Source organism: Centropristis striata, chromosome 11 (genome assembly GCF_030273125.1).
Source record: "Centropristis striata isolate RG_2023a ecotype Rhode Island chromosome 11, C.striata_1.0, whole genome shotgun sequence".
NCBI lineage: Eukaryota > Metazoa > Chordata > Actinopteri > Perciformes > Serranidae > Centropristis > Centropristis striata.
Window position 1 is genome coordinate 17,699,840 of NC_081527.1, and position 26,152 is coordinate 17,725,991.

The 26,152-nt window shown below is 38.6% G+C and overlaps 1 protein-coding gene across 2 annotated transcripts in view; it reads right to left on the bottom strand.

Annotated features, from left to right (window-relative positions):
• The window catches only part of LOC131980319 (dipeptidyl aminopeptidase-like protein 6), a 109,179-nt gene that overhangs the window by 79,731 nt on the left and 3,296 nt on the right, over positions 1-26,152 (bottom strand). Inside the window, exon 2 of one of the 2 annotated variants that reach the window (XM_059344530.1) lies at positions 7,187-7,851. The exons of the other annotated variant lie outside the window; for it this stretch is intronic. Coding sequence (XP_059200513.1) covers positions 7,187-7,378 — 192 coding nt within the window. The 5' untranslated portion in view covers positions 7,379-7,851. The remainder of the gene's footprint in view (positions 1-7,186; positions 7,852-26,152) is intronic. 2 annotated transcript variants of the gene reach the window in all.

Consider the following 26,152-nt stretch of genomic DNA (forward strand, 5'->3'; position numbering starts at 1 on the left):
CAGGTCTGAATGGTCAGCAACCCTGCATTGAGTTTCTGTGGCTTTCATTTAAGATGAAACTTTGTCTTTTATTTACCTGCAAGTGCTGGTTTAAAAATAAGCCAATCAGGACAATTTTCATCCACATGAATGGGTAAATATAGGACAGAACACACGCTGGGTAAATCTAATCCAACAAGATTGGTGGTTTATTTAACCCAGCACATTGGGTTGATCATTCAGCTCAAATATTAGTCCATATTGACTATAATGCTGGGTTGAATTTACCTCATAAGTGTATTATTATTACTTTCATGGTTCCTACAGTAAAATCTGTAAAAATGATATGTAGACTGAATAAAATAACTTGGACATGCAGACTGAATCCAAAATTAATCTAAGATTTAGTGATGACAATCACAAATATTTAAACACATTAACAATTTAAAAATGTAAAAGAGACATTCAATTTGTAAAAATTGGGGTTCAGATTTCAATAGCTTAACTCTTGTGGCAAGGGCGTGACTGCAAAGGACATTTATATAAAAAAGTTTTCAGTAACTGCTGGATATGTAAGTAAGCCACCGTTTGCCATATCAACTTAACAACTTAAGTGGTCACAACTTGTTTTTGGTGCCCTCAAGTGGCCAAAAAGTTCATGCAGCTTTAATGACTAACCATAGTTTTTTTTCCACAAGGTCAGACAATATCAACAACAACAAAAGTACTTCAAGCCTGTGCAGGTTACATATTTTAACTATGTATTATATCTTTCTGTTAGAACCCGATGGATACAAGATTTTAAGGGCCGATGCTAATACAAGCGTGATAACAATGTGTTTTTCTATAGTTTCTACTCTGCTCATTCTACTCAGAGGTTTACAGTCTGTGTCTTTCACCACAAATGTATGTTGCCCTATTAGAAAAACTGCATATGTGCATATTAGGAGAGCAGATTCTGACTCTCTGTCTCAAGCTTAAATGTTCTGCATATTCTTGTCATACTTGTTGAAAAAAACCTGATGTGAGAAACTGACACATGTAAGTGCTTGAGCTTGCCTATATAAACTGGACCTACAATGTACCTACTCATTCATTTTGTGCATATGAGATGAATCCAGAGCGCTCTGTCCATAACATTTAACTCTGTAACATTTAGTAACAGTAAAATGCATTGAAGGACAACTCTCTGTGTCCTGTCCTCTGTCATCAAACCCCAACAACAAAGCATCATGTCAATGAGGGAGTGATAAAATTCAGATGTTTGATTTGTCAGCCTATATTCATATTAAATAATTATAAATGGGCGAAGTAGTCCTGTGCCTAATAAACATACATTTTACATTACCAGTCTTTTCCTGCATTATATTCTGAAAAAATACATTACAAATCATTGATATACCTGTGATAGGCCAATATTGGCAGATGAAAATTGGCCATTTTTAAAGCCAAAACACCTCACTTGACACTGGCATGCCTCAAGTAAAACAGCTAGTGGTGACTTCAAAATACAAAGCTAATGGTTCCCTGGTGGCCTGGTTTAAGGTGCCGACCATGAATTGCAAAGTCACTGGTTCCAATCTGGACAGAGAACTGCAAGTCATTCCCCATCTCTCTCTCTCTCTCTCTCTCTTGACCTCCATCTCCGGTCATTTCTCAACTGTTGACTCCGATAAAGACACACAGTTTTCACCGAAATACCTAAAACCCAACAACCTGTTCAGGATTGAACACTAGCATGTGTGCATTAAGCACACATGAAGTGGCCTGTTTAGTAAGAGAGGGTCATCTCAGGGAAAATCATTATTCTGAGTTTTGATTACAGCGGACAACAAAGCCAGTGGCGACCATCAGCGTGCCGCCGTCACCTGAAGCACATATCGTTAGGCCGGCCACAGAGATAATGAGGACAGCCTATCACATCACGCTGCTCTCTTTCTTTTATCTGGCTGCTCTCGTTGAGCTCCGTCTGGCTGATTTATCTGAGCTTCCGGACCTCAAAGGAAGAACAGAGCTAAACTAAGACTTGGGAAGTGGGCCAAACTGTCGTACTCAGATCTGAAGTATCTGTAAGTAGAAGGGGCGGTTAAGTGCATACGAGGACAGGCAGGGTGTGTGTGTGTGTGTGTGTGTGTGTGTGTTAGCCCCAGGCGGTGGTATCTGAATTAAATTTTACACTTAAATCAGACAGTCAGGGTGATTTATGATTTACTCCCTTTGAACTCCAATTTCATTCAATTCAAAACAGAATAACACAATTACGCAGGCGGGAATTTACCTTTGACTGAATACAATTGTGATGTGAAACTTAACCAAATTAATTTCAGGCAACAGCGACACACTTATAATGACGCTCTACAGGATGAACTCTACAATGCCTAGCTAACAATACACCATGAAATACAATGGTTCCACTATAAAAACACTCACACAGTAATCTCTAAAGAGAAATCTCATAGCTTGCAGCTCTGTGCATTCATCCCCAGAGATGTAGCCAGAGTAACCTCCGTGTTTCAAAACTGCGTCTTTGCCACCAGCCTCCTCAGGGAGAATATCGCAGTATATTCTTTCTGCCATACGTAAATTTCGAGCAGGAGCACCCCTACTAATATTAAAACACATTTCCAGTATGCTTTTAATCAAAAAAATCTGTAGCCTTGGAGAAGGAAAAAAAAAATGACTAATGCATTATAGAGCAGCATGCCAGTGTCGGATTAAGGTAGCCCTGTGGGAAATGAGCTTTTCACTAATGACTAGTGTTTATAGTTAAAAATGAATTCACAGTCACAAAATCACAATAAACAGGTAGGTATAGTAGAAATGTTTGCATATTAAATATATATTTCTGTGCTTATTAACAGTCAAATAAATGTTATTAACTATAAACTCATGAACTGAAGGACAGAACATGTTCTGAGATCTAGCTCGAGGCAGGAAACTGTGATGTGCCGTAATTATAATCAGTAAAATGTTAAACTCATTTAGGAAAATGACAGTTAATAAATCCCCAAACCCTAAAAGCACACATCCTCTTTCAGCAGAGACTGTTTCATTAAATCAGACAAAATAGGACTCCAAAAAAAGGGACTTCACTTTGAGATGAAGGAAGTTTGACTGAAAAACAGGGAGGCAAACTATTTTTAGCCGCACTTTAAAGATTGTTGTCTGCCACTGGAAGAGTCAGATGGATACGGATTCATTGAAGGTCCTTTGAATCTCTGATTATAATAAGTTTGGGCTCATGTTTTCAGACTGTCCACACCCAAAAAACATTCATGTCTGAACAAGAAGCCTATTACGACCCATATTTAAATTTGGTGTTAGGTGGCGACCTCTATTGCCCATAGTTATTATGACGGCACGAGGAAGTCAAGTAACTGAGTATAAAGTGTGACAAAGTCCACAGGGGAAGAAAGTCAGGATGAAAGGATGTGTCTAACAAACACAGGAGTTTTTACCGAAAAAGTAAACGTTAAGTTATTTTAACTCGTAACTACGTAGTTACATGACATCACAACATCATTTGCCTAAACCTAAAAGTAATCTGGTTGCAATTTTGAACATTTTCCAATGAGAACTGCATCAATATGCCACCACAATAAGTGGACTTAAGAAAAGAAAGTGTAAAATGAATAAGAAAGTTGTGTCATTATTATTTCAAATGTATTTATTTATCTAAAACTTGTATATGTACTCCAGGTATAACCAGTTTTGTGTGTATATATATTGTTAATGTACATTTAACATTTAAATATTTTTAAAAGTAATTTTGTAAACATAAACAAGTAGTTCAGTTTCACAACCATGTGACCTTGAATATAAGGAGAGTTTTAATTTATATAAAGAAAGAAACAATAGAAAGTAAACATACTCACTATCTTTACTGTGGAAATGTGCTGCCCTATTTTTGTTGTGCTTACATTTTATATCACATTCTGTCTGTATTTTTTAATGTTTATTGTTCTGTCTTATTTTACTAGTATCAGCTACTATTATGCACACAAATCTGTTTTGTTATTTTTTCTTAAATTACTTCTTATAGATGCTAAGGTCTTTATGTGTTGGTAAAGTTAGTAAAAATTACAAAATTAAAGTAAAAGTGTGAAGGACTTAATGGCATCTCTAGGTGAGGTTGAAGATTGCAACCAAGTGAAACTCACATTCCTCACGCCTCCCTTTCCAAGCGTATCAGACAACTATGGCCGCCTTTGGATAACGTAAAAACATAAAAGGCCCTCTTGTGGCCACAAAAGGATCATTCTTAGCTAAAAAAAAAAAAACCCACAAAGACTCTCTGCTTCAGGTGGTAATACACCACCTGAATGAAGTGAAAACCTATTTATTATATTATAGATCCCCTACACAATGGTCACTTAAGTCAAAGTATTTTAGTGAAAACTTCTTGAGGTGAGTTGAACATTCACTGATTGCAGAAAACCTGCACGAATAATAACTTTGTCACTCAATATACATTTTACACAATGTGAGACACAAACGGAGAGAAATGTGCATAAAGAAAAAGTCAATACAGGCCAGGTCATTAAGGTGTCCCAGCGCTCCAGTCTGAAGGTGAAATGTCAGCATATTTCACCTTTACATTCAACAACAATCACTTAAGGACACTTGTGGGATTCTATTTGCAGTAAAGGGTACTGACGAGGAGAAAGAACTACTGCTGATGTCTCCCTAGGTGAGTCAAACTCTGCCACAAAATACTGATGCCTACACACAGAGCACGGCAACAATTAATCAGTCCCACAACACACACACACGCGCACACACACACACACACACATGCACGCACACACACACACACACACACACACACATACACACACACACACACACACACACACACACACACACCTCAGACAAACAAAGATGCAGTGCCTGCATTTTGTGAGCTCAGGAGCTTGCTGCAGTAAACAAATTAAACAGTTGTTAACAAAAAATCTAATTACTTCCATTTTTTACCAGCTTTGGAATAAAAAGGCAGCTCAACCAACATCTGGAACTGAAGGATTTAGATGTATGACTTAAATTAATGACATTTCCAAGTCAATTTGAGTCCTTTCCCTCTGCAAAATAAATGAAAACAACCATGTTGTGTTAAAACTTTTACTGAGGGGCACAAGGGTTGGCTATAGCACTCCTTGAAATGGTCCCCTCATCTCCTGAGGCTAAAGGCAATTTCATGCTCCAGCACGACTCGGGGGGACATCAGGACTAAAGGTGACCTCAAGGTTAACGGTGCAAACCTAATAAATATGTTGGAAATCCAGCAGGACAATAACAGCTCCTGGTCACACTCCCAAAATCCAATCCCAAGGTTTAATTGCGAGAGAAAATCATGATTTCAAATTTCACAGCAGTGAAGCAACACATAAAACGAACATTGAGGCTCTTAAAGGAAATAGGGGAAAATCTGGCGAGCAATGTGTCCAGCCGAGGTGCTGTTGTTGACAGTGTCAGCGATCAGCCTGTTGCTGACCTTATCAGTTGATTCTTGATGCGACGGACATCAATAATTCAGGGGAACATCACAGCGCTGACAGTTATTTAAAGATAAAAGGACAGTCAAGTACACTTCTGTCTGCTGTATATTTGAACTACTGTCATCATGTATTAAAAGGTCACTTATCCACAACTTTATGGACGCACAGAGTAGAAATATTTACAGGCCTGGATCCATCTCTAGCCCATCTAGAGCTCTGCCCACAGGATTGTCCTTATAAGGTTGCAGCATGCTTGGTTTTAAATTTACTGTGTGAGATATTGGTTTCAAATTAAACTAGATCCATTGGCACCAACCATGTCATGATATATTGTCAGGAAAGAGGCTAAATGATACACAATTAGGCTAAATTTAAACTTTAAACCATCCAACTCATATGTGCTGTCCAGCTAAATTTGTTAATTGTTTGTTAACTATAAGTCAAATACTGTCTCATATGAGTCATCAGCCTAAGGGTTCTTTTACTTTACCCATCGGCACTATTAATGTTTCATGGATGTGTTCAAAAAAGACATGAAATATTATCATTTTTGTTTGGTATTAGGTTAAGCACATTGTGTTCATCTTTACGTGGGATTTAGATGCAGAGCCGATCACATTGTACAACAAATGAGTGTAGAAAATAGTTGATTTCAAAAGGTTCACACATTTTTAATTGCCACTGTAGGTTGTCTGTAGGTAGCTTATTACGACCTATATTTATGGGTCAATATAATTTTGACAAATACTGTTTGTAGTTTATTTCTGATCAGCTGAATTTGTAAAGGTTATTGACTGTTTTATATGCGGGAATTTGGTTTAATTATGTGTCACTTGAAGACAGATGTTTGAAGAATACAGTGTCAATGATGTACCGACAACAACAAAACCAAACCAAGTGAAAGCATCCAAGTGAAGCCAAAGCACAAGTATCTTTAGATACAGATCCACTCATTGTTGCTTGATAGTAACTCCAAAGTGCAACATGTCTTTCAAAATACAAACTGAATAACCAGCAGGTCAAAGTCTACAGGTGATTAGTCTCAAAGGCAATTTCAGCACTCATCAAAGAGGCCTATCATTCATTTACGTCTCCCCCTTTGATGAAATGTTGACTTTCTGGCTCGAGTGCATTAAGTACCAAGATGGTGACCAGCATAAAAACCCAAATCAAAGCTTTAAAATCATCAATTCAAACAAACTGCACTCATGTCTTGCCATACTCTATGACCAAAGGATGTTCTGTGTCATTTCAGCACCATGGACAGCTCCAGAAGAAAGCTCTCCCTACAGACACGCACAAAAACTACAGAGCATCACATCAGACTGTGATGATTTCCACATCATCCTCATCCGTGAAGCACATCAAGGATGTGGATGCTCTAAAACAATCATACAGCATTTACTACCTTTGACAAAAAGACATAGAGAGTGACCACGGCAGCTTCCACAGGCCCTCTCAGGTGTTTATCCAACAGTCTGAACACAGCTTGATTATAATACAACCAAACACAACACACACAAATTCTAGCAGTGCCACACAATAATAAAAATAACCACTTAAAACTTTCCTTGACCAAATCAAAAAGACAGTTTTGATATCTCCAGGGATATACTCTCAGCCTTTGAGTGTGTGTTTCTTATCTAAACTGAACATCTGGAGATTATTCATAAGGGAGGGTCGAGTTGGCTAATAAAGTAGAAGTGTCTTACATCCTCATCCTCCCTTTGGCATTTCTTGCGGTACTGGGTGTGAGGTCTGCCGTCGACGAGTTGCTGAGGGGTCTTCGTTGCGTTTTCCTCGTCTGCAACCTGTCCACCGAGAAGGTGACTGGCCTCAGGTGGGTGCGGGAAGGAATTGGTCGTATTAATCTTCCCGGTGAATCTCTGATACAGCGAAGCCATATTATAGGTCCAGTCCAGATAAAAACAACTTACAGCATGTCAAAGCCACACACGGGTCTTGCCTTATTATATTTTTTTGTGGGAGGGTGGGGGGGCAGATCTATTGGTTTTCTGTGCGCTTCGAGGAGAACCGATGGCAAGCAGCCAGTTTTCACCTCCGGGATGGAGCAAAAATAAGATAAGGTGAAGATACCGAGCGAGTAAATAAGCATCTATGGATAGTGGATGACTCACAACCTGAAGCGACAGACCGATATAACGCGGAATCCTTTGCCAGCGATGTCCTTTTAGCTTCGTCCAGGCGCACGGCAGACTGGTGGGCTGAAGGTGTCAATAGTTGCTCTCATCTGTATTCACAACACGTTGTCTCCCCTCTTCAGTTTCCTGATTCCTCCTCACAGCGAGATAGCAGGCGGATGCGCGGAGTTTCCGATCAGATACTCGATCCCCACCAGACTCCGACTGATTGTCCACTAAATAAAAAGAGCAAAAAAGATAATGTTTCGACACTTTCGGTTCTGTTTTTATCTTTTCTTTTTTTGGCGGACCGTCCTCACGCATAAAGAGTGTGAAGGACGCAGAGAGCCCGGCGGTACTCTCCGCAGACGCGCTCTGCATGAGAAGTGACCAGCACACTGAGAGAACAGCGGTACTGTATGGCGCTACTGTCACTTCTCTTGGTGCTGTTCTTACGCACAAACATGCACCAGCACTGCGTTAGTTTACCACAATTTTAAACATCTGGTTGACAAGTCACACTCTTTTAAGATATCATAAACGGGGTCATAAAATTGGCTCCCAAACAATTGCATGTCGTCCCAGGGCGGAGCTCGAGTGCCTCTCAGTGGCGCACTGGATTAGAGCAGGCTGACCACAGACCTCTTCTTCAGGTGTGAAAAAAAGTAGTCCTGTTTTTGCTCATGTAATCCTTAGGAATCGAGGCAATCTTGTAAAGCTGAAGTGCAAATAAATAAACAGGTATATTCTTTGCATTTTCCTACAATAACCATAAAAATAGAGGCAAATATTTCTTGCAACAACATGAAATGCAATGGATTTATTGTTGCTGCTCTCCCCTGCTGCATCTTATAAATACTTCCCTTAAAATCCCTCACAGTAATAATTCAAACCATGAAAGTGTCTCTCCCCTTAATGTATGCCGTTTCCCTCCTCCTGTAATATATTTTCAGTCCACATCCACAAGTGTTATTCAGCTCAAACACTATTTCATGCTTGAAATGCTCACAGAGGCCAAAGCAGTGCAGCTCTCTGGTAAATGCAGAATATTGGCTTATATGTGGTGGAGGGAGGGGAAGGCTCTTGAGTCAAAAGTGTTGAAATCTCTGCCATCCCTGTCATGAATGCCACAGGCGAACAACCCCGCAGCCTCTCGCTGTGACAGCTCAAACTATCACTCCACCGGGGCCAAGCCGTATTTCTGGGAAATAGGTCATCTTTGCAGGGGTACGACTTCAAAGCAAGGCTCAAAACAGCCCCTGATACATTCTCTTGAATAGCACTGTTTTGCATCTCCCATTAAATTCATTTTGTAATCTTTTGCAGCGAGTACTCAAGGCGGACCGACAGCAGCTGCAAAATATTCTATATTCAACTCTGAACAAAGAGCAAGTTTCAATTAATTTTTTTTTTTTTTGACAAATGGTGAGTCATCTCCAGTTCTGAAAAAAACTGCTAGAGGCTCATTGATTCACGGCTTGAATTATGAATGTAACCTCTTTAATAGGATATGTATCTAAAATAGAGAATATTGATTTCAAAGGTGTGGACATTCATTCAAAAACAAACAATAGGACATTACAGCCTTTGTCTAATTAAAGTTAGTCCCTATCCCTCCCTTGCTCTTCACTTTGAATCAATTGTCCCTTCACTTTGAGTGTGATGAATAAATAATCTGACTCATAACTTTGATGCGTTAGCAGCATGCTTTTTAATTGCTGCAGAGATTTATATTGTGGGCTGAACACCTTCTAGGCAGCCTCCTCTTACACACTGGCTCTCCTTGGTCCCTGTCATCATTTGTTTCTCTAGTTCATAAACGCCTTTCCTGGGTCTGCGCACCCCTGGGGAAATAGGTCCAAGTCACTTGACATCCTTCCCAGCCTCTCTGATAGATGTCTTGCAATCTCCCTCACCTTGTTGGGGAGCTATTGTGAACTGCCTGGCTGCTTTAACGCTCCCCTCAGGACCGTGCCGGGAGCCACGGGCTCAGCTTGACTCCCCTATCGCCTCCGAGCAGATACTGCCGCTGACTGGAGCTACGCCTTTCCCCTCGCTCTCACAAACATCACTGCAGTCAAGCTCTGCGTTATTAGAGGAAAAAATGTGGAGAAGCATGTAATAACAGCGATAATGATGATGAAAGCTGCAGCATACGTACCTAACACCTCTGCGGGTAGCTAATGGTTCTATTGGAGCCAGTACGAGCTAAAAGTTACTTAAGGTGCGATATGGGATGTTGTAATTATATTTCAAGCTCATAACAGATGCATTTTATTCCAAATGACATAATGCACTTTTGTGCACTTTATGAAGCTGTGAGTGATGGCTTAATGGAGCTCAATAAACTCACCCGGATGAGTTTGTTTTTGATTCCCGAGAGGGATTTTACACACAAAAGTTACCACAAAATTTAACTTAAAATGCACATGTGTTATCTTACTTTATAAAGGGCTAGAAGGAAGTCATTTGCTTTCACTTCACTGTTGAAATGAAGCCAAAATATGAGTGCTCACATGCTCCACAGGGTGCTGGAACACTCCGAGGTAGCCTGCAGGTAAAATCCCAACACTGCGTAAAAAGATACAGTCACTTTAGTTTTGTGAGCAAGAAAGACAGAACTGGAATCGAGAAGTTTCGGAAACAAAAATATTGAGAAAACTGTTGTCCAGCATGGAAAATAAATAGTAAAAAGTGTAATATTGTAGCCAAAATAAAGGCTTTTCAAACTTGTGCTTTCTGTTTTAGCTTTAAGAGTTTGTCATTTTACCTTGCTTTTCTACTGCTGCCTCGATCAGTTAATTTGTGTTACTGTGTAACTTTGAAGAATCCAAACTAACCCTTTGAAAACAACGTCACAAAGTCAGATAATAACTCCAACTAACAATTCAAGGTGTGTTCTGCAACTGATATTGATTTTCTTCACTGTTTAAAATATGCTGTTTTTTATTCAAAAATATGTTATATATGTATATGTATATATATATATATATATATATATATATATATATATACATATTATGGCATGCCGTTCAGGAAATTAATCTTTGAATATATTGAATGAATTCTTGAATATATGGAATGAACCTTGAATATATTGAATGAATTCTTGAATATATGGAATGAAACTTTGAATATATTGAATGAATTCTTGAATATATGGAATGAACCTTGAATATATGGAATGAACCTTGAATATATGGAATGAAACTTTGAATATATTAAATGAACCTTGAATATATGGAATGAAACTTTGAATATATTGAATGAATTCTCGAATATATGGAATGAACCTTGAATATATATAATGAAACTTGACTGACGTCATCAAGGCACTGCCATCTTGTATTTTGCTGCCGCAATAAGTGAACATGAGTCAGTCTGGGAACCTTGTGGCAGCAACACTGACCAATGAGGACATTATCAACTTATTGTCAAGTGCTTGTATGGGCCACAATCCTCCCGATAGTACCCGTGCCCAATGCAGTCCTCCTGACGAAGAAGTTCGCTCCCTTTTTAATCTTTTTAATTCGTTTCTCACTTATTAATATGACGGCGGACAGACGGGAAAATAAAAGTCCCGTCAAAATAAAAGTAGCATGCTAACTTATTATCAAGCACAATAAAGAAAAGAAAAAAACACTTATCATCATGCACTAGTATAGGCTACTGTTCTCTTTCTACACCCAGGCATGGTTCACATTTATTTTAGTCAGTCAGTTTAGTCATACATAATTATTATTGATTATTGACTCATGCTCACTTATTGCGGCAGCAAAATACAAGATGGCAGTGCCTTGATGACGTCAGTGCCTTGATGACGTCAGTCAAGTTTCATTATATATATTCAAGGTTCATTCCATATATTCAAGGTTCATTCCATATATTCAAGGTTCATTCAATATATTCAAAGTTTCATTCCATATATTCAAGGTTCATTCCATATATTCAAGGTTCATTCAATATATTCAAAGTTTCATTCAATATATTCAAGGTTCATTCCATATATTCAAGAATTCATTCGATATATTCAAAGTTTCATTCCATATATTCAAGAATTCATTCAATATATTCAAAGATTAATTTCCTGAACAGCATGCCATAATATATATATATATATATATATATATATATATATATATATATATATACATACATACATACATACATATACATACACATATATACATACATACATACATACATACATACATACATATATATACATATATATATATATACACAAGTTAAGTGGAGTGAAGAGATTGATGCTCAGTGTCACACATGATTCATAATATATATATAATGTAATGCACTTATGATGCACAAATGAATGTGTTTGCATTAACTGAAAATGCCACCACAGGCTAAACAGTTTCCATCAGCATGCTACACCCTGCAACCAAATGACTCACAAATTAATTGGACGGAAGAGCAAACAGATCAATCAATCAGTGTCTGGTGGGAGTGCAGTAATATCTAATTTCCTCTGAACATCACTCAGCTGAATAAGGAAATTGCTGCGCCTCTCTACATACATGTAACAGAATGGATTTATTTACAGCCCGCCATAATTAGATCATTTTGCAGCATTTTCCGTTTGTTATTAGCTGGAAACTAATGATTTCCCCTGATGCTGAGCTGAACCAAGCACAGCAACAGGAGCTTTCTTTTAATCATCCTGCTGTCCGGCTTGGATTACATGTCCCTGCTCTGCTGTCTACTGGACACACATATTTTATCTTAAAGCTGTCCGCAAGACAGTCGTAAATAGTTTACTCTCACATCGATTTATAAATTCACTTAATCTGAGTTGTATACATCAAATTTGTCCAATCATCAGAACCAGCTTTCGGCAGGAATTACACATCATAAATCATTACAGTCCCTCCAGATCAGAGGTTGTCAAACTGTGAAGCACAAGTGAGGAGATGTGAGGCAAAGCTTTACCGTGAGGTGAAAGGGACAGGTGATGCACAGTCTTAACATTCTCACAACTGTTTCCTGGGACATCACAACTGCAAAACTTGCTAAGTTTTCAAGCAAAACATTTCATTCATGCTTCAAAACTGAGTCAGTAAACTGGCCATTGTGTGAGATACTGTTCAAAATGGTAGAATGCTTTCTCACAATGGCTGTCAGTGGCAATGTCACTAAAATAGAAATCTGTTTTGTTCTATTTATATATTGACACTGACAGCTTACTGCACTATACAAGAATGTCAGTTTTGTAGTTAAGTTAAATGTCTACTTGGGAAAAGTCAATACTGTGGTGCACAGAAAAAAGACATGCATGTTTTGAGTGAATTTTGCCTATTTGTGTAGCAGTGTGTAACATGTACCATAAACAGGAAATTCACTTGATCTTTCATGTAAAGTCATAAAGGCCTACAGTGAACAGAAAAATTGCCACGAAATGCCATCCATACAAAAAAACAAAACAGCCACAAAGAAGAAACCTGTAGTAAAATTGTAGGCCTACCTCCTTACATCTTCTTGGTGGACATGTCTTTCTTGTTCACTGTTATTACAGGGCCATTACTGTCACCTAACAGATAATTTGCCAATTAAGGAAACATCACACACGTTCACTGTCATACATGCTTTTCTGACAGATAATTGAATGGATCATTTTGCATGTGGTGGCTCAAAGAATGTTTACAAGTTGTCAAGACAAAAGAGAGAGTTTGACAGTTTGAAACAACTCACTAGTTTTGATCAGACAGCATGTACAAGTCTCTACTTACTCTTTGCACACGTGCCAAAATGTGCATGTAGCTTGAATTATTAAGAAATGATAATCTGTTGTGAACAACAAACTAATGCTTACTGACTTAAACTTATATTTTTGAAAAACTGTATGCAATTTGGCCTGCTTATTGTTATTAACACGGCCCACAGCACTCATGGAGGCAACTAGTACTTTAAAACACTAAAAGCCCAATCTCTATATTTCACGCAAAAAATTTAAACACCTTCTATGAGTCTTAAGTGACATCAGAATGCGCACACACACACAATACATATTATTTATTAGATACAGTGTGACTTACCCTTTCCGAGCATATCATTATCTTCGATGCCCATCGCTAAATAAACTTCTATAAATCCGCTTAAAAATCATAACAAGAAGACACTGCAGAGTCAATATCACTATAAAGTGCTTTTTGTTGTCCTCATCAGAATCGCTCAGTCATCATGAAAATGTAACAAAATAATGAAAAAAATGTGTTTCCTTCATTTTATACAGTTTTTTCATTGGATGTACGTGATTTTGGCATGTCCCACACACTGCTCCGCTTACTACAGTGTGTGTAATTAGTGGTTGAATGATACTAATTCAAAGAAAAAATTACATGTTTATGATATTTGATAAAACAAGTCATTTTGATCATATGTATTATATTTGATCAAAAACTCTTGATGGTCCCCCGGACCCATTTTAAAACGCAAGGTGACTGCTCTTTCCAGGCCAGTGCCCCTCGCCTCTGGAATGCACTTCCACTGACCTTACGCAGCATAGAGTCCACTGACAGTTTTAAGAGAGAACTTAAAACATATCTCTTTAGGCAGGCTTTCCCCTGATGTTGATGTTTCCTGGGCATCTGTGAAGTTACCTGTTGTTGTACTATTGTGTGTTTTTCTGTTAACTCTATATTTTACTGCATTTTATCCCTGATGCAAAGCACTTTGTGATTGTATCTATGAAAAGTGCTCTATAAATACATTAATTACTTTATTTACTTACTTACTTATTTTCATAATCATATCAAACGTTTTTCATGTGTCCCTGAAATTGCAGTCCACCCTGTCATTATGGCTAAACTGCCCCTTTAAAAAAAAAACTGACGCTCTCATTGACATTTTTCCCATCAATTTGTTTTTCTTTAATTGAGGCTGAAACAGTGGCTAGTTGCAAAATAAGTATTTACGCTTATTTTTTCGTAATTTTCATCATATAATGCATGTAGCTGAATGTTGTCAAGCTTAACATGTCCACCCTGTCATAGTGAAATATAAATAAATATAAAAACCTCTCTGAAATGTTTAAATATTTTTGCTAAACAGTACACAGTCAACTTGCTAACTGAGTCATGTTGCTAACTGAAGGTCCATCCATGCTAAATTAAATGCTAAAATTAGCCAAAATACTGTTTGCATGTACATTGTCTGCTTGAAGTTATTTTTATTTTTTTTAAAGTGTGGGAGCTTGACCAACATGCATTTCTAACAGCATAACATCTAGCCTACTTAATACAATAAATATGAAGTTCAATGGAAAATCTCAACTCTTTTTTTCCCTTTTTTTTGGAAACGGGGAAGTCTCAAAGGCACCTTATGGGAATATTGACTCTGCCAATAACTCCAGAACTTCACTGAGAATCATCAAATTTTTAAGTTTTCTTCACTATCAAATTAACCCAGTGATAAATATCGGTACACGTATGGGCCAGCTGCAAACATGAAGTGACACTAACTTATTCGGCATACTTTTAATGTATAAAATATATTAGTATATATATATATATATATATATAAGTTGCAGCCCACAGGTTGACTCAGATAGCATGGTACTATGGGAACTGTAGTTCCAGCACAGAGCATGATTTTACCCCAAATAGAAGTGCGACAGGTAAAAAATAATAGTAATAGGAGTGATATACTAGATGGATGGATGGATGGATAGATGGATAGATGGATAGATGGATAGATAGATAGATAGATAGATAGATAGATAGATAGATAGATAGATAGATAGATAGATAGATAGATAGATAGATAGAATGATTGATTCCACTATTTAATTAAAGTGGATGAATAATGAAAACCGAACAGAACAAAGAACTGCCTGAATATATGTGTCTGTGTGTCTTTCCCATCAGGATCACTATGTTATAATAAACATGTCTAGAAATAATATCCATTGCCCCCAGGGTAGAAACATCTCCCTCTGTCAGTGTTTATCAAAATTTAATTATGCCTCACTGAAGGCCAACGTCAATAGGACTGTGCAGAGGAATACGTTATCACTGAATTACACCCCAACGCTATATTACAACACAAGGCTCATTTCAAGCCATGTAACCGCAGTGAATTCAATTACTGTGTGGTGCAAGTCACAACACTTTATTCCACTGTAGCCCACAGCACAAAATCAGAAACCCTCCAGATATCACTAAAGCAGCTGCTGAATTCAGTTCAGGTCATTTGATAATATGCTGTGACAACCAGCATAAACGCATACTGAGTCATATGTAGATTTCACAATTCATGCATCATCTTTATGGAAATCCTACTATAAATTCACATTATGGTAAATATTCTAGTAAGTGCTCATTTCTATAGTAATTTTTCCTGGATCCGTGTGTAAAATACAACTTTGTTAACTTCCTTTTTGGACCGAAACTAGCTCAGGATGTCGCCTGTTGGAACTGCCATATTATTATCTTCTACGGAGAATAAGTGCTGAATCTTCCAGTATATTACGGATGAAGGGAGGCTATGTACTGAGCCCAAATTGAAATGGCAGCAGATAAGTCAGTGAGGAAATGGAGTTTAATGCTGGCTGATGTGGTAGAATAGACTGTGGCTACGTTTGAGGGGAGCAGCAGACTACAGTCGTGGATTGTGACAGCAGCAAATGATGAGGAGGAGGGGGAGAAGGGGAGATAGGGAGCGGTGAAACTGAACAAGAGAGCGTGTCACTAAGAATTTATTTCGACATGTGTGTTTGTGTGTGAATAGATAGTGTATGTAGCCAAACGAGGGCTGAAATGGGATTGCGATGAATGGAATGAGGGAGCTTATCACATGAGAAGTGAGACTTAAGCGAAACACCATGCTCTTTTTTTCATTCTGATGTGGCTGCATGATTTTTCTGGTTCTACAAACCAACACTTAAATATATGTTTTCCACCACCATTCATACATTCTTAGACATTTCAAGAATTAGTGTTTTTCTGTTGGAGAAGGACACAAACAATTCCTTATCTGAGAAGAAACCTCTAATAATGTGTCTGTTCGCACATTTTTCTTTACTTTAATTGCTTTTGAACAACAACAAAGTTATCCTAAACTTCTGCTTTTCATCAATCTCCCTTGTAGCCCATTTGCATGCACAAAGGAAAGCTGTATAAAGTCAGCATTAAGTGAAAGCTGAGCAATTAGCCGACCTCAAAACCATCTGAATGATTTCCATAAACAAAGAGTAAACAGAATGCTTAAATTCAGAGCAGGCTAATGCAAACCTAAATATCTCAGACAACAGCATATACATACTTCTATCCAACTGTTCCCAACGATGGCCAGTTCCCACTGAAATCATTAGATTGCAAACCATCACAAAGAATAACAATAAGGCACTAAGCATTCTCCACAGCATATGTAACCACCCATTCATTAGAAGGCAGCACTTGAACAGAAAATTAAACGGGAAGCGTTTTTTTTTTTGTTCATCAAGATCCCCCCCCCCCCCCCACCCCCACCCCACCCCCCCCCCCTCATGTCCGTCCAGTTGTTATCAAAAACAGCCAGCAGCCTTTTCTGTCAGGAGCAGGAGACTCACACATAAACACAGACATTCCCACACAGCGTGCCTCGCATGCTAAAAGGGCCTTACCCTTCTGGAAGGAGTGCTGGTGTCTATCTTCAGCTGGGTGGCTATGAGGACAGACATGGTGAAAAGTGCCACTTGCCTTCCCCCTCTCTCGCTGTGCTCACACCTTTGTGCTATGAAGTTGAGGCTGCCTGGAGGTGCCTGAGAAGTCCCCCCCACCCCCCACACCACCCCCTTTACCTTCCCTCCCTCTTCTCCCTCCCTCCCTCCCTCCCCTCAAGCTAAAGGGAGAGGATGACCCGGGGGTCCAGGAGCCCCGACCAGAACGCCTCCCTCTCTCCTCACAGGGTGAATCAATCACACAGACACTGGCATCGCCTCCACAGGAGGAAAGGAGGGAGGGTGGATGAGGGGGTGGGATAGGAGGTGGGGGAGTACATCTCCTCTGCTCAGGCTGCTCCTACTTATCTCTCCCGTCCTTACTCCCTCCCTCCCTGCCTCCCTCCCTCTCCAGCTCGCTCGCTCGCTCCTGCACACTTAAACTCTCTCAACAAGACTTTTCCCAGCGAAGATGGGGAGTTCAATAGTGTAAGTAAATTAGACGCACACATTAACTGTATATATAGACAATAAAGAGACACAAATTGTTTCTCAACATATTAGCAACAATACTGCCTGCGAGGCATTTTTTTCCCTTCCAGCGTGTGTATGTGTGTGTTTTTCCAGTCTGAGTGTGTGCACATATTACCAAGAAATGGATCAATTCAGTGAGCTTTGCAGCTGGGTTGTGATTAAGCCCAAGTAATATTTATGCTGCCTGTCTTCAACATCATAAAATACAACCTCCCCACCCACACACACACACACCCACACACACCCATCAAGCCATGCTAACAGGACAGAAGCCTGGCACGAGCCACACTGCTACTTTATTTATGTGGTGTTTGTGCCTTGTGTATTGAATCCCAGGGCTGAGGCTGTGTAACCAGTTTACACCAGCAAACCACAGCATGGAGCCATAAAAGAGGGAGTGATGGGATTTTTTTTCGTTGATAAAACTAGGAGTAGTCATAGTTGTCAATGAAAATCCAAGCTACCTTCTACTTTTTTTAATCTTATTTGCTCAAGTGAATATGACAAAAAAAGGGAGGGGGGGGGGGGGGGGGCACCATACCTTGAGGATGTGACAGCACATATAGCAACGCATTCATAACTCATTCAAAAGCAGTGAATCACAAGGCTACACACAATTCAGATATAGGCTGAATCATGGCTCGTTTTGAAGCTGCTGTCCGGCAATTTGCTTGTGTGTGAAATCAAGATGCTGAGGCAGAAAACTGAAGACGGTTCATGGTCGTTAAGGCGCCATCAAATTGCAGAACAGTGCCTCAAGTTTTACACTCCACTGCTACGGAGGCTGCAATCTTATTTAACATTCATGAGCAAAATGTGCACTATTCTAATACGACCTTGCCAATTATTCATTGGAGAGGTGAATAAAATAAAGTTGGGATGTTCTTATTTCACAGACAGCGGTATGTTTTACGCCCTGTGGCGGGAAATGGTTTGAGGTTTCATGGCGCTTCATAAATACTTATATTCACAGTCAGCTGAATTTCTTTTTTGACCATGACTCATGGACCAGTTTAAAGCAAGACTCTTCGCCCTGCAGCTGAAGAAGTCTATCACTGCCGACTGCCGGGCTTCGGCTCATATTTTACATGTTTGATTTGCACACAGATAACACACCCAAGATGACAGCAGCAGTTGATAAAGCACTGTTTAAGGTAGGCAGTATAATCACAGAACATTGACAATAAAAGTACAAATTAAAGACACAAGAACAAAAAGGAGTAGCTGTAAAGTTTTCTCACGTTAATCAGGCCAAAATGTTAAACCATTCTCCACACTAAGGATAAAGATTGGCTACAGTAAAGTTCATATTTGCATGCACACCACAGGAGATGTGGTTTCATCTGAGAGAATAATTGCTTTGCTGACTGGGCCAGGGGATAATAAAGTCCTTTGAGTTAATATAAGACATGGTGGTTGTAGTTATAGCCATTGCTGCTAACAGGCTGATTTTGTGCCATGACATTTCCCTGGGGGTCCTTTAAACAAGCCCTTGATTGGTCATCTTCCGTATTCATTTTTGTCACATTTACAGCCATGACATACACTCCTATGATTATGAACATTGCTGGCTCACAGTAAGTCACTGTAATTGCAATTAGTGAAAAAGGTCAGCGCCGTTATTGCTGTACCGAACATAAACGATGTGGTGTTTTATCATGCTGACAGAAGATTAACAATGTACCGCTGGATTCTTTTTTTTTTTACTTGTATACCTACATTCATTTACTAATTTCTTCCACTTGTCACCTCCTGCTGATTTTGCCGAACGTGAGTCGGCATTAAAGCATTTTTAAGAGCTGATGTCAAAACAGAATCATTAATAAAATCTGTGCAATCTTAGGATGGCACCGACAAATTGAAGACACATTAGTTCATATCAGAAATGAAAGGTGTTCAGAACTTTAATAGAGCAGTAAACAATTATTTGCTCTATAAAGTTACAGTGGAGTAATGGCATCTTGAGCAGAGAATTAAGTCTCTCACTCATCTTTGTGTAGCTTCTCTGTTCTTTGTTTTTGTAGCTGTAGCGTTTGTGTAGCCAATCACGGCCCAGAATCTGAATGTCAATCAAACTCTGGCGAGAGCTTTGAGGGGGCAATCCTTGCCCAGACTGAATTTCGTTCTGAAAGTCGTTTACAGAATTTAAAATATTCCACTGACAGTGTACATTTTGGCCTTATTAAATCACACTTACCACAGGGATAATAAGTCATCAGTTAGGGTTTTGGCTTATCAAAGACCGTTTAACTAACTGGTGTCTACAGCTGCTGAATTAAGTTGATATATCATAAACCGATCAATAAATAAGGCTGGTAAATACCAAACAGCCCCAGATGGATTTCAAAAAGCAAATCATCCCTTATAATGTATTCCACTAATCAAAGAATAGGCCTGGGGCCAGTTAATAAACCAACATTTATAATATTTATCAGATCAAATAAATAAACATTAAAAGGCCCATAACTCATCTTTGTTTAAAATTAAAAATGTTCCTAATTCGCAAGGTTTCACACTAGGCCTATAGACCAATTACTTGTATAAAGAAACTTACAATGCGAGCGCATGCCAGTTGCAAAAACTGACCACCAATAAGAAGACTGTGATTGTATTAAAACTAACTTTTTCACAGGACTTTTTCTTTATTTCACTGTTGAAATGCTGTCTCAATATTATTATAACAACTTGTCACTCTGGGATAGGCAAGTATAAAAAATGTGTATACATTCATCCATTCATTATCCTTAATGTCCTCCTGACATTGGGCGAGAGGCGGGGTACACCCTGGACAGGTCACCAGACTATCGACTGACACATAGAGACACACAATCATGCTCTCATTAACACCAATTTAGAGTCACCAATTGCATGTTTTTGCCTATGGGAGGAAGTAGGTTAGGTTATAACTTTTACAGCAGTATATGTTTAAGCTTCTGTGGTTGAATTCTACTAGTTTTCAATTTTTTTCGAAGTGGGCTTGGACCATAGGCTTGGACTCACCGGTAAACAGTAACGCACTGCTACATTTTACCGTACCGTTACTTTTTCTTGCGCACTTGCACTTCTCACTTTTTAATGGCCCGAAATAGGCTGCAGTGTTTCAGTTTTATACATTTTTGCCTTCATAACTAAATGAAATGTCATGATGTCATGGTTACACGAACTCAGACCAACAGCTGTTTGCTCTCTCTCCGTTTTGAGGATGAGCTCTAGCATGTCAGTGTTTATTTTGCGTACTGCGTCCTTACAACCCGGATTCACAAAAACATTCAAAATAGAATAGATTACGCTCTCATTTACACCTACCGGCAATTTAGAGTCACCAATCAAACCTAAGTGCATGCTTTTGTACTGCGGTAGGGGTAGGGAGCCGGAGTGTTAATGTAATGTATAAATTAATAATGTAAGTATATGTATAGAATTTTAGACGTTTATGAGTACCTTTTCAGTTTTGGCAGCCCACCACACCACACATGTTCAAAACAGATTACAACTCTTTCTGTAATTAAAGTTTTCTCATATAGCCTGTACTTATAATTCTTTCTGGAACATGCATGCATGTGCAATCTTGTGTGATGCCAGAGTGTTGGTTCTGATAAGGAGTCTATGATTATATTTTACTGCATCTTTTTAGCTGCATAGCATGTAAATACATATAGAAGAGTTTGTACAGCATTATACAGGGTCACCCATAAAGTTGGCATAAAATTTTTTTTACCTCTTTCCATGAAATGATTGTGACAATGTGATTTATTCTTGACAGAAAAGGTGTATATCTTCTAAATGAAACCACAATTAACAGAAGAGTGTGTCTGAAAACAAAATGATTCCAACTTTATGGGCAACCGTGTATAACGATCTAGGTGAATACTCCATTCTGATTGCCTGCAGGACGTCCATTAATTCCTGACAATGGAAAAGACTGTTGTCCTCCAAAATAAGATCCCATGTATTGTTTGTACAACACGTTATTACAACCCATATTTACGTTTGTAGTAATTATGAAGGAGGAAGTGAGGAAATGGGAGTGGATGGTGTATGTTCAACCAAACACAGGACTTTCACCCAGGAGACCGGCGTTCATGTCTCATGTGAAAACAAAAGTAAAGGATTTTATCTGAATGAATGTAATTTAAATTTTGTGCATCACTTTTTACATCACCAACATTACTACGTCACTTCTGGTTATATCAGCTACATAACTACTTTACTTCAGCATTAACATACAATTATTTTACCTTCTAACCATGTCCTTTTTTAACACTGACATTAAAGAAATAGTTTTGTTGTCTAAACCTACCAAAACTCCAGCCTTTTTCTCAACGGCCACTGCTATATTATGTATACAGACGTTGACCTCGGGTGACATGCACGATCAAGTGAACCTTCAAAGATGCATATCCATGTGGAAATGTGCGTTAGTGTTTCTTTGTGTGTACGACTGTGTAGTGTCAAAGTTATAATCTTAACTCACTTCACAACTTTATATCCCAGGATGCTGTCAAACCTTTATGTCCTTAGCCCAGCTCTGATCTTGACCTTCAGCCAAAACACAGCACCTATCCCCGGCTAATCACCTCAAAGGCCCCAAGCATCCTCCACCAGCGCTCCTCCCCGTGGATCCCGGATTCACATTGCCTCACTTGGTATGCTCCTCAGACCAGCTCCTCTTTGAGCTCAGGGAAGGGCAGTGGTGCAAAGATATGAATAGAGAACACAATGCTGTTTGTCAGAATAGGAATGACTCCAGGAATGTGTGCATATCTGGTTATGATGTGTCTTTATCAGCGAGTTGCAAGCGGCTCCTACCACAGACAGAGTTGTATCAGGTCATCTGTTACAGGTGACAGCTACAGATGAACCCTGCACCCCGGGGAGCAATGCAGAAGCGTGATTGTGTCCAGGATGAAGAGCTTGCAGTGGTCGCGGGTGGCCAGGAGGCGCAAAACCTGGAAAGCTTTCATAAACATGGTTCTCATCATCTACAGCAAACCTTCCCCGGAGAGCCAAACCCATGGCACAGCAGTTAGTGGTGACAAATGACTGCTGTTGAATGGTGTTGTCCCTTGCTGCTGGCCGTCCCCGGTTGTTTCTCCATCTCCGAGTTTCATTTCATTGAACAATGTGCTATTGTTCGCCACCGCATTATCACTCTCAAAGCGGTCATTGGATAAAATAAACAGATGGTATCGAGATGTGCACGTAGCATGTGTGTGTGTGCACGTCGGGAAAATGAAAGTCATTTTGTAGCAGCTAATAGTGGCTGTGGGCAGCAATACAAACATTTAAAGCAGACGATTCAAAGTGCAATGGTTCAATGCAGAAATACAGAGGGCTCACTAGATGAATACTGAATGCTTTTGAAAGGCATTTCATCCGTACATATTCCTGCTGCATACAAATCGTTTCAGTGAAAGTTTGTCTGTACGATTCTGCTCCAGGGAACCTTAACATTCAGCTCGGAGTGCCAGTAAATCCTTGACACACACTTTCAAACATCTCTGGTACAGTCAAACTCAAAACTAACCTGATCAAACAGAAGTTATGATCACGATCCCTGAAAATATACCTGAATAATTTAGTCGATTTGTCAACTATTGATCATTCTAGTCTTAGTCAACTAAGATTCCTTTAGTTGAATAATCATGTTTTTTTAATGTTGAATGACTGCATCTCTGGTAAACACAAGATTTAAGCATGTATAGCTTTTTGAACAGGCCCACAGGGCACAGCTCCTGGGGCCCCAAGTGTCAGGGGCCCCCCAGGCCTTTACCTAAGGAATATCACTCAAAGAGACTCAAAGCAGCCACAAAGAAACATAAAAAAAACTGCAGAGAGACACAAAGTGACTCCCAAAAACTATATGACCACCAAAAGGCACAACACCACAAAAAGATGTGTAGCAACTACAAAGAAGTTGTGTTTCCATCAATTAATTCCTCTGCGCATTTTGAAGAAATGCTTGATGAAAACACCAAATTTCGATAAAACTTTTGAAAATGTGCATAAACATTCTTATGCTCGGTTGAGGTGGGGTTTTTTTTTGTCTTTTTCAAAAAATAGTTAATTCGCTTAACAGGAGATTAAAATGCATTGTCTGAGTCAGTTGACAAAGCGAACATTTAACTCATATTTAACTGACGAGCTGACACGAAAGAACAATTATAAGTTGCCCAGTTGAATCCAATTCCTGAAGACTTCTCTCCTAAACGGACAACTTCAATCTTGTTTTTGTTCTTTTTTTGTCTCGTGCGCAATCTCTTCTTCTTCTACTGTTAACTGACGAATTTGCAGCTACAACACTACACTGTAAAAAAAACCTGTTGTTTTTACGGTAAAAAAACGGCAGCTGTGGTTTCCGGAACTTTACCATAATAAATACGGTGCAACTTTTTCTAATATTACAGTAGAAGGATATTAGCACTGTTGATTTCACGTTTAAGATTGCCATTTTATTCCATATTTTACCATAAAAAATAAAAAGTTTTTCTGTTAAAAGAAACGCTGTACTGCCATATAATTGACAAGAAAATACTTCATAAATGCTGCATAAATGAAAGATTTTACCATTAAATATTACAGTATATTTTTTGTTAGAGATATGGTGTTTAGTACATTTAACAGTGAGAAAAAGTATTTTTACAAAAAATAAATGCAAAAATTACAGGGATGTCTTGTATCACAGTATATTTTTGTGACAAACACAGTGCCATTGTATTTTACAGTGGAGTAATGTTTTTGTTTTTTTTAAACTGTCAAAAAAACTGTTTTGTCTGATACATTTACAGTGTTTCATTGTTACTGAAACTGAATTAACCCATTTATCATTTTACAGTCTTTTACTGTCATGGTTTAGCAGTTTTTCACCGTAAAATCTACAGACTTTTTTACAGTGTACATTACACTGCCATCTTCTGTTTATTGGCTCTAAACCAGTTGATGGAATGTTCCTAATTTACATTTTCTTTATTGTGACATTTCAAAATTTCGCCACAAAATTTGCTTCGCCTTTAATGGAAACACAGCTAAAGATACAAAGAGTCTAAACAACTATACAGTCTGTGTGTCTTGCTCCTATGTAGAAGAGGTAGTGGGACTTTTGCATGTTTGTGTCCAGGGGCCCATTGTAAAATAATCTTCCCATGGATTTAAGAAGGTGCTTTTGCATGATTCTTTGTGGAGGAGCTCAGTTTTGTGTGAGAGTTAATGGTCTAAAATGTCAGCTCTAGACCAATAACAAGTAACCTGGCCCCCGATTTCTATACACATTTTAACTGTGTCTGAACCTTAGTCTGAGAGACAGTCACTGCGACTTTCTGCAGAGAGCGAAACAATACCATTTCTACCTTGGAAAAAGGGAACACTATCAACTGACTGGCTGACTCTCAGTGTCTCTGATGCAAATGATGGAAGTCTAGACTCCAATATCAGGAGAAAGGTACTGGCCCTGAAAAACGTCAGGCAGCAGGCACCACCAGAGGCAGCCAGCACAGCAGATGAGACGAGACACCGTGAGGCAAAAATATGAAGTGTGTTTTCCGCTCTGTGGTGTAGGAGGCACAATGGATGGCAAAGATTCAATCTGGGCCACATCTGAAAATGATTTAATGAGGCTGAGTACACTTTCCTTCTGTTTTAACCCTTGTGTCTCAATCTAAAATAGCTGATCTGGTGTCATCATCAAAAAACTGCCACAAGATTATCATTGGATCATTATCATAATATTCAATCAACTTCAGTCCTGATAATCACTCATAAAATATGCTGATTTTTGTTAACATAATGCTGCTGTTGCTATGGGGAAAATGAAACAATGAATTTTCTGTATCCTAAATGTTAAGAGGCCTTTTTTTGCAGCCTGTCAATGTCAATGGTTAGCAAAAATCAGTGATAAGTGTTAGATTTAAAAATATATATTTATTAAAGTATAATATATATTAATATATATGGTATTTTTGTAGTACAACATTGCCCATAAAGTTGGAATAATTCTCATAAAATAAATTGTGGTTTCATTTTCATTGTGATATGTTTGGAAGAGATTGATTAATAACGTTTTGAGAAAATATACACTTTCTGTCAAGAATATATCACATTGTCACAATAATTTCATGGAAAAAGGTAAAAAATATTTTATTCCAACTTTATGAGCAACAGTGTACAACAAAAATACTGAATATATTAATAGTATTTTCCATTTTTATGGGCGTTAAATGTATGTCAATGATAAGCATCAACATTTACTTTGACACATTGCATTGAACACTGCAGTGCTCCATAATACAGCAGCAATAACCCAAGTGGAATCAGGAAAAGAGCATGTATTTGCCCCATAGGGCACCTCTTCT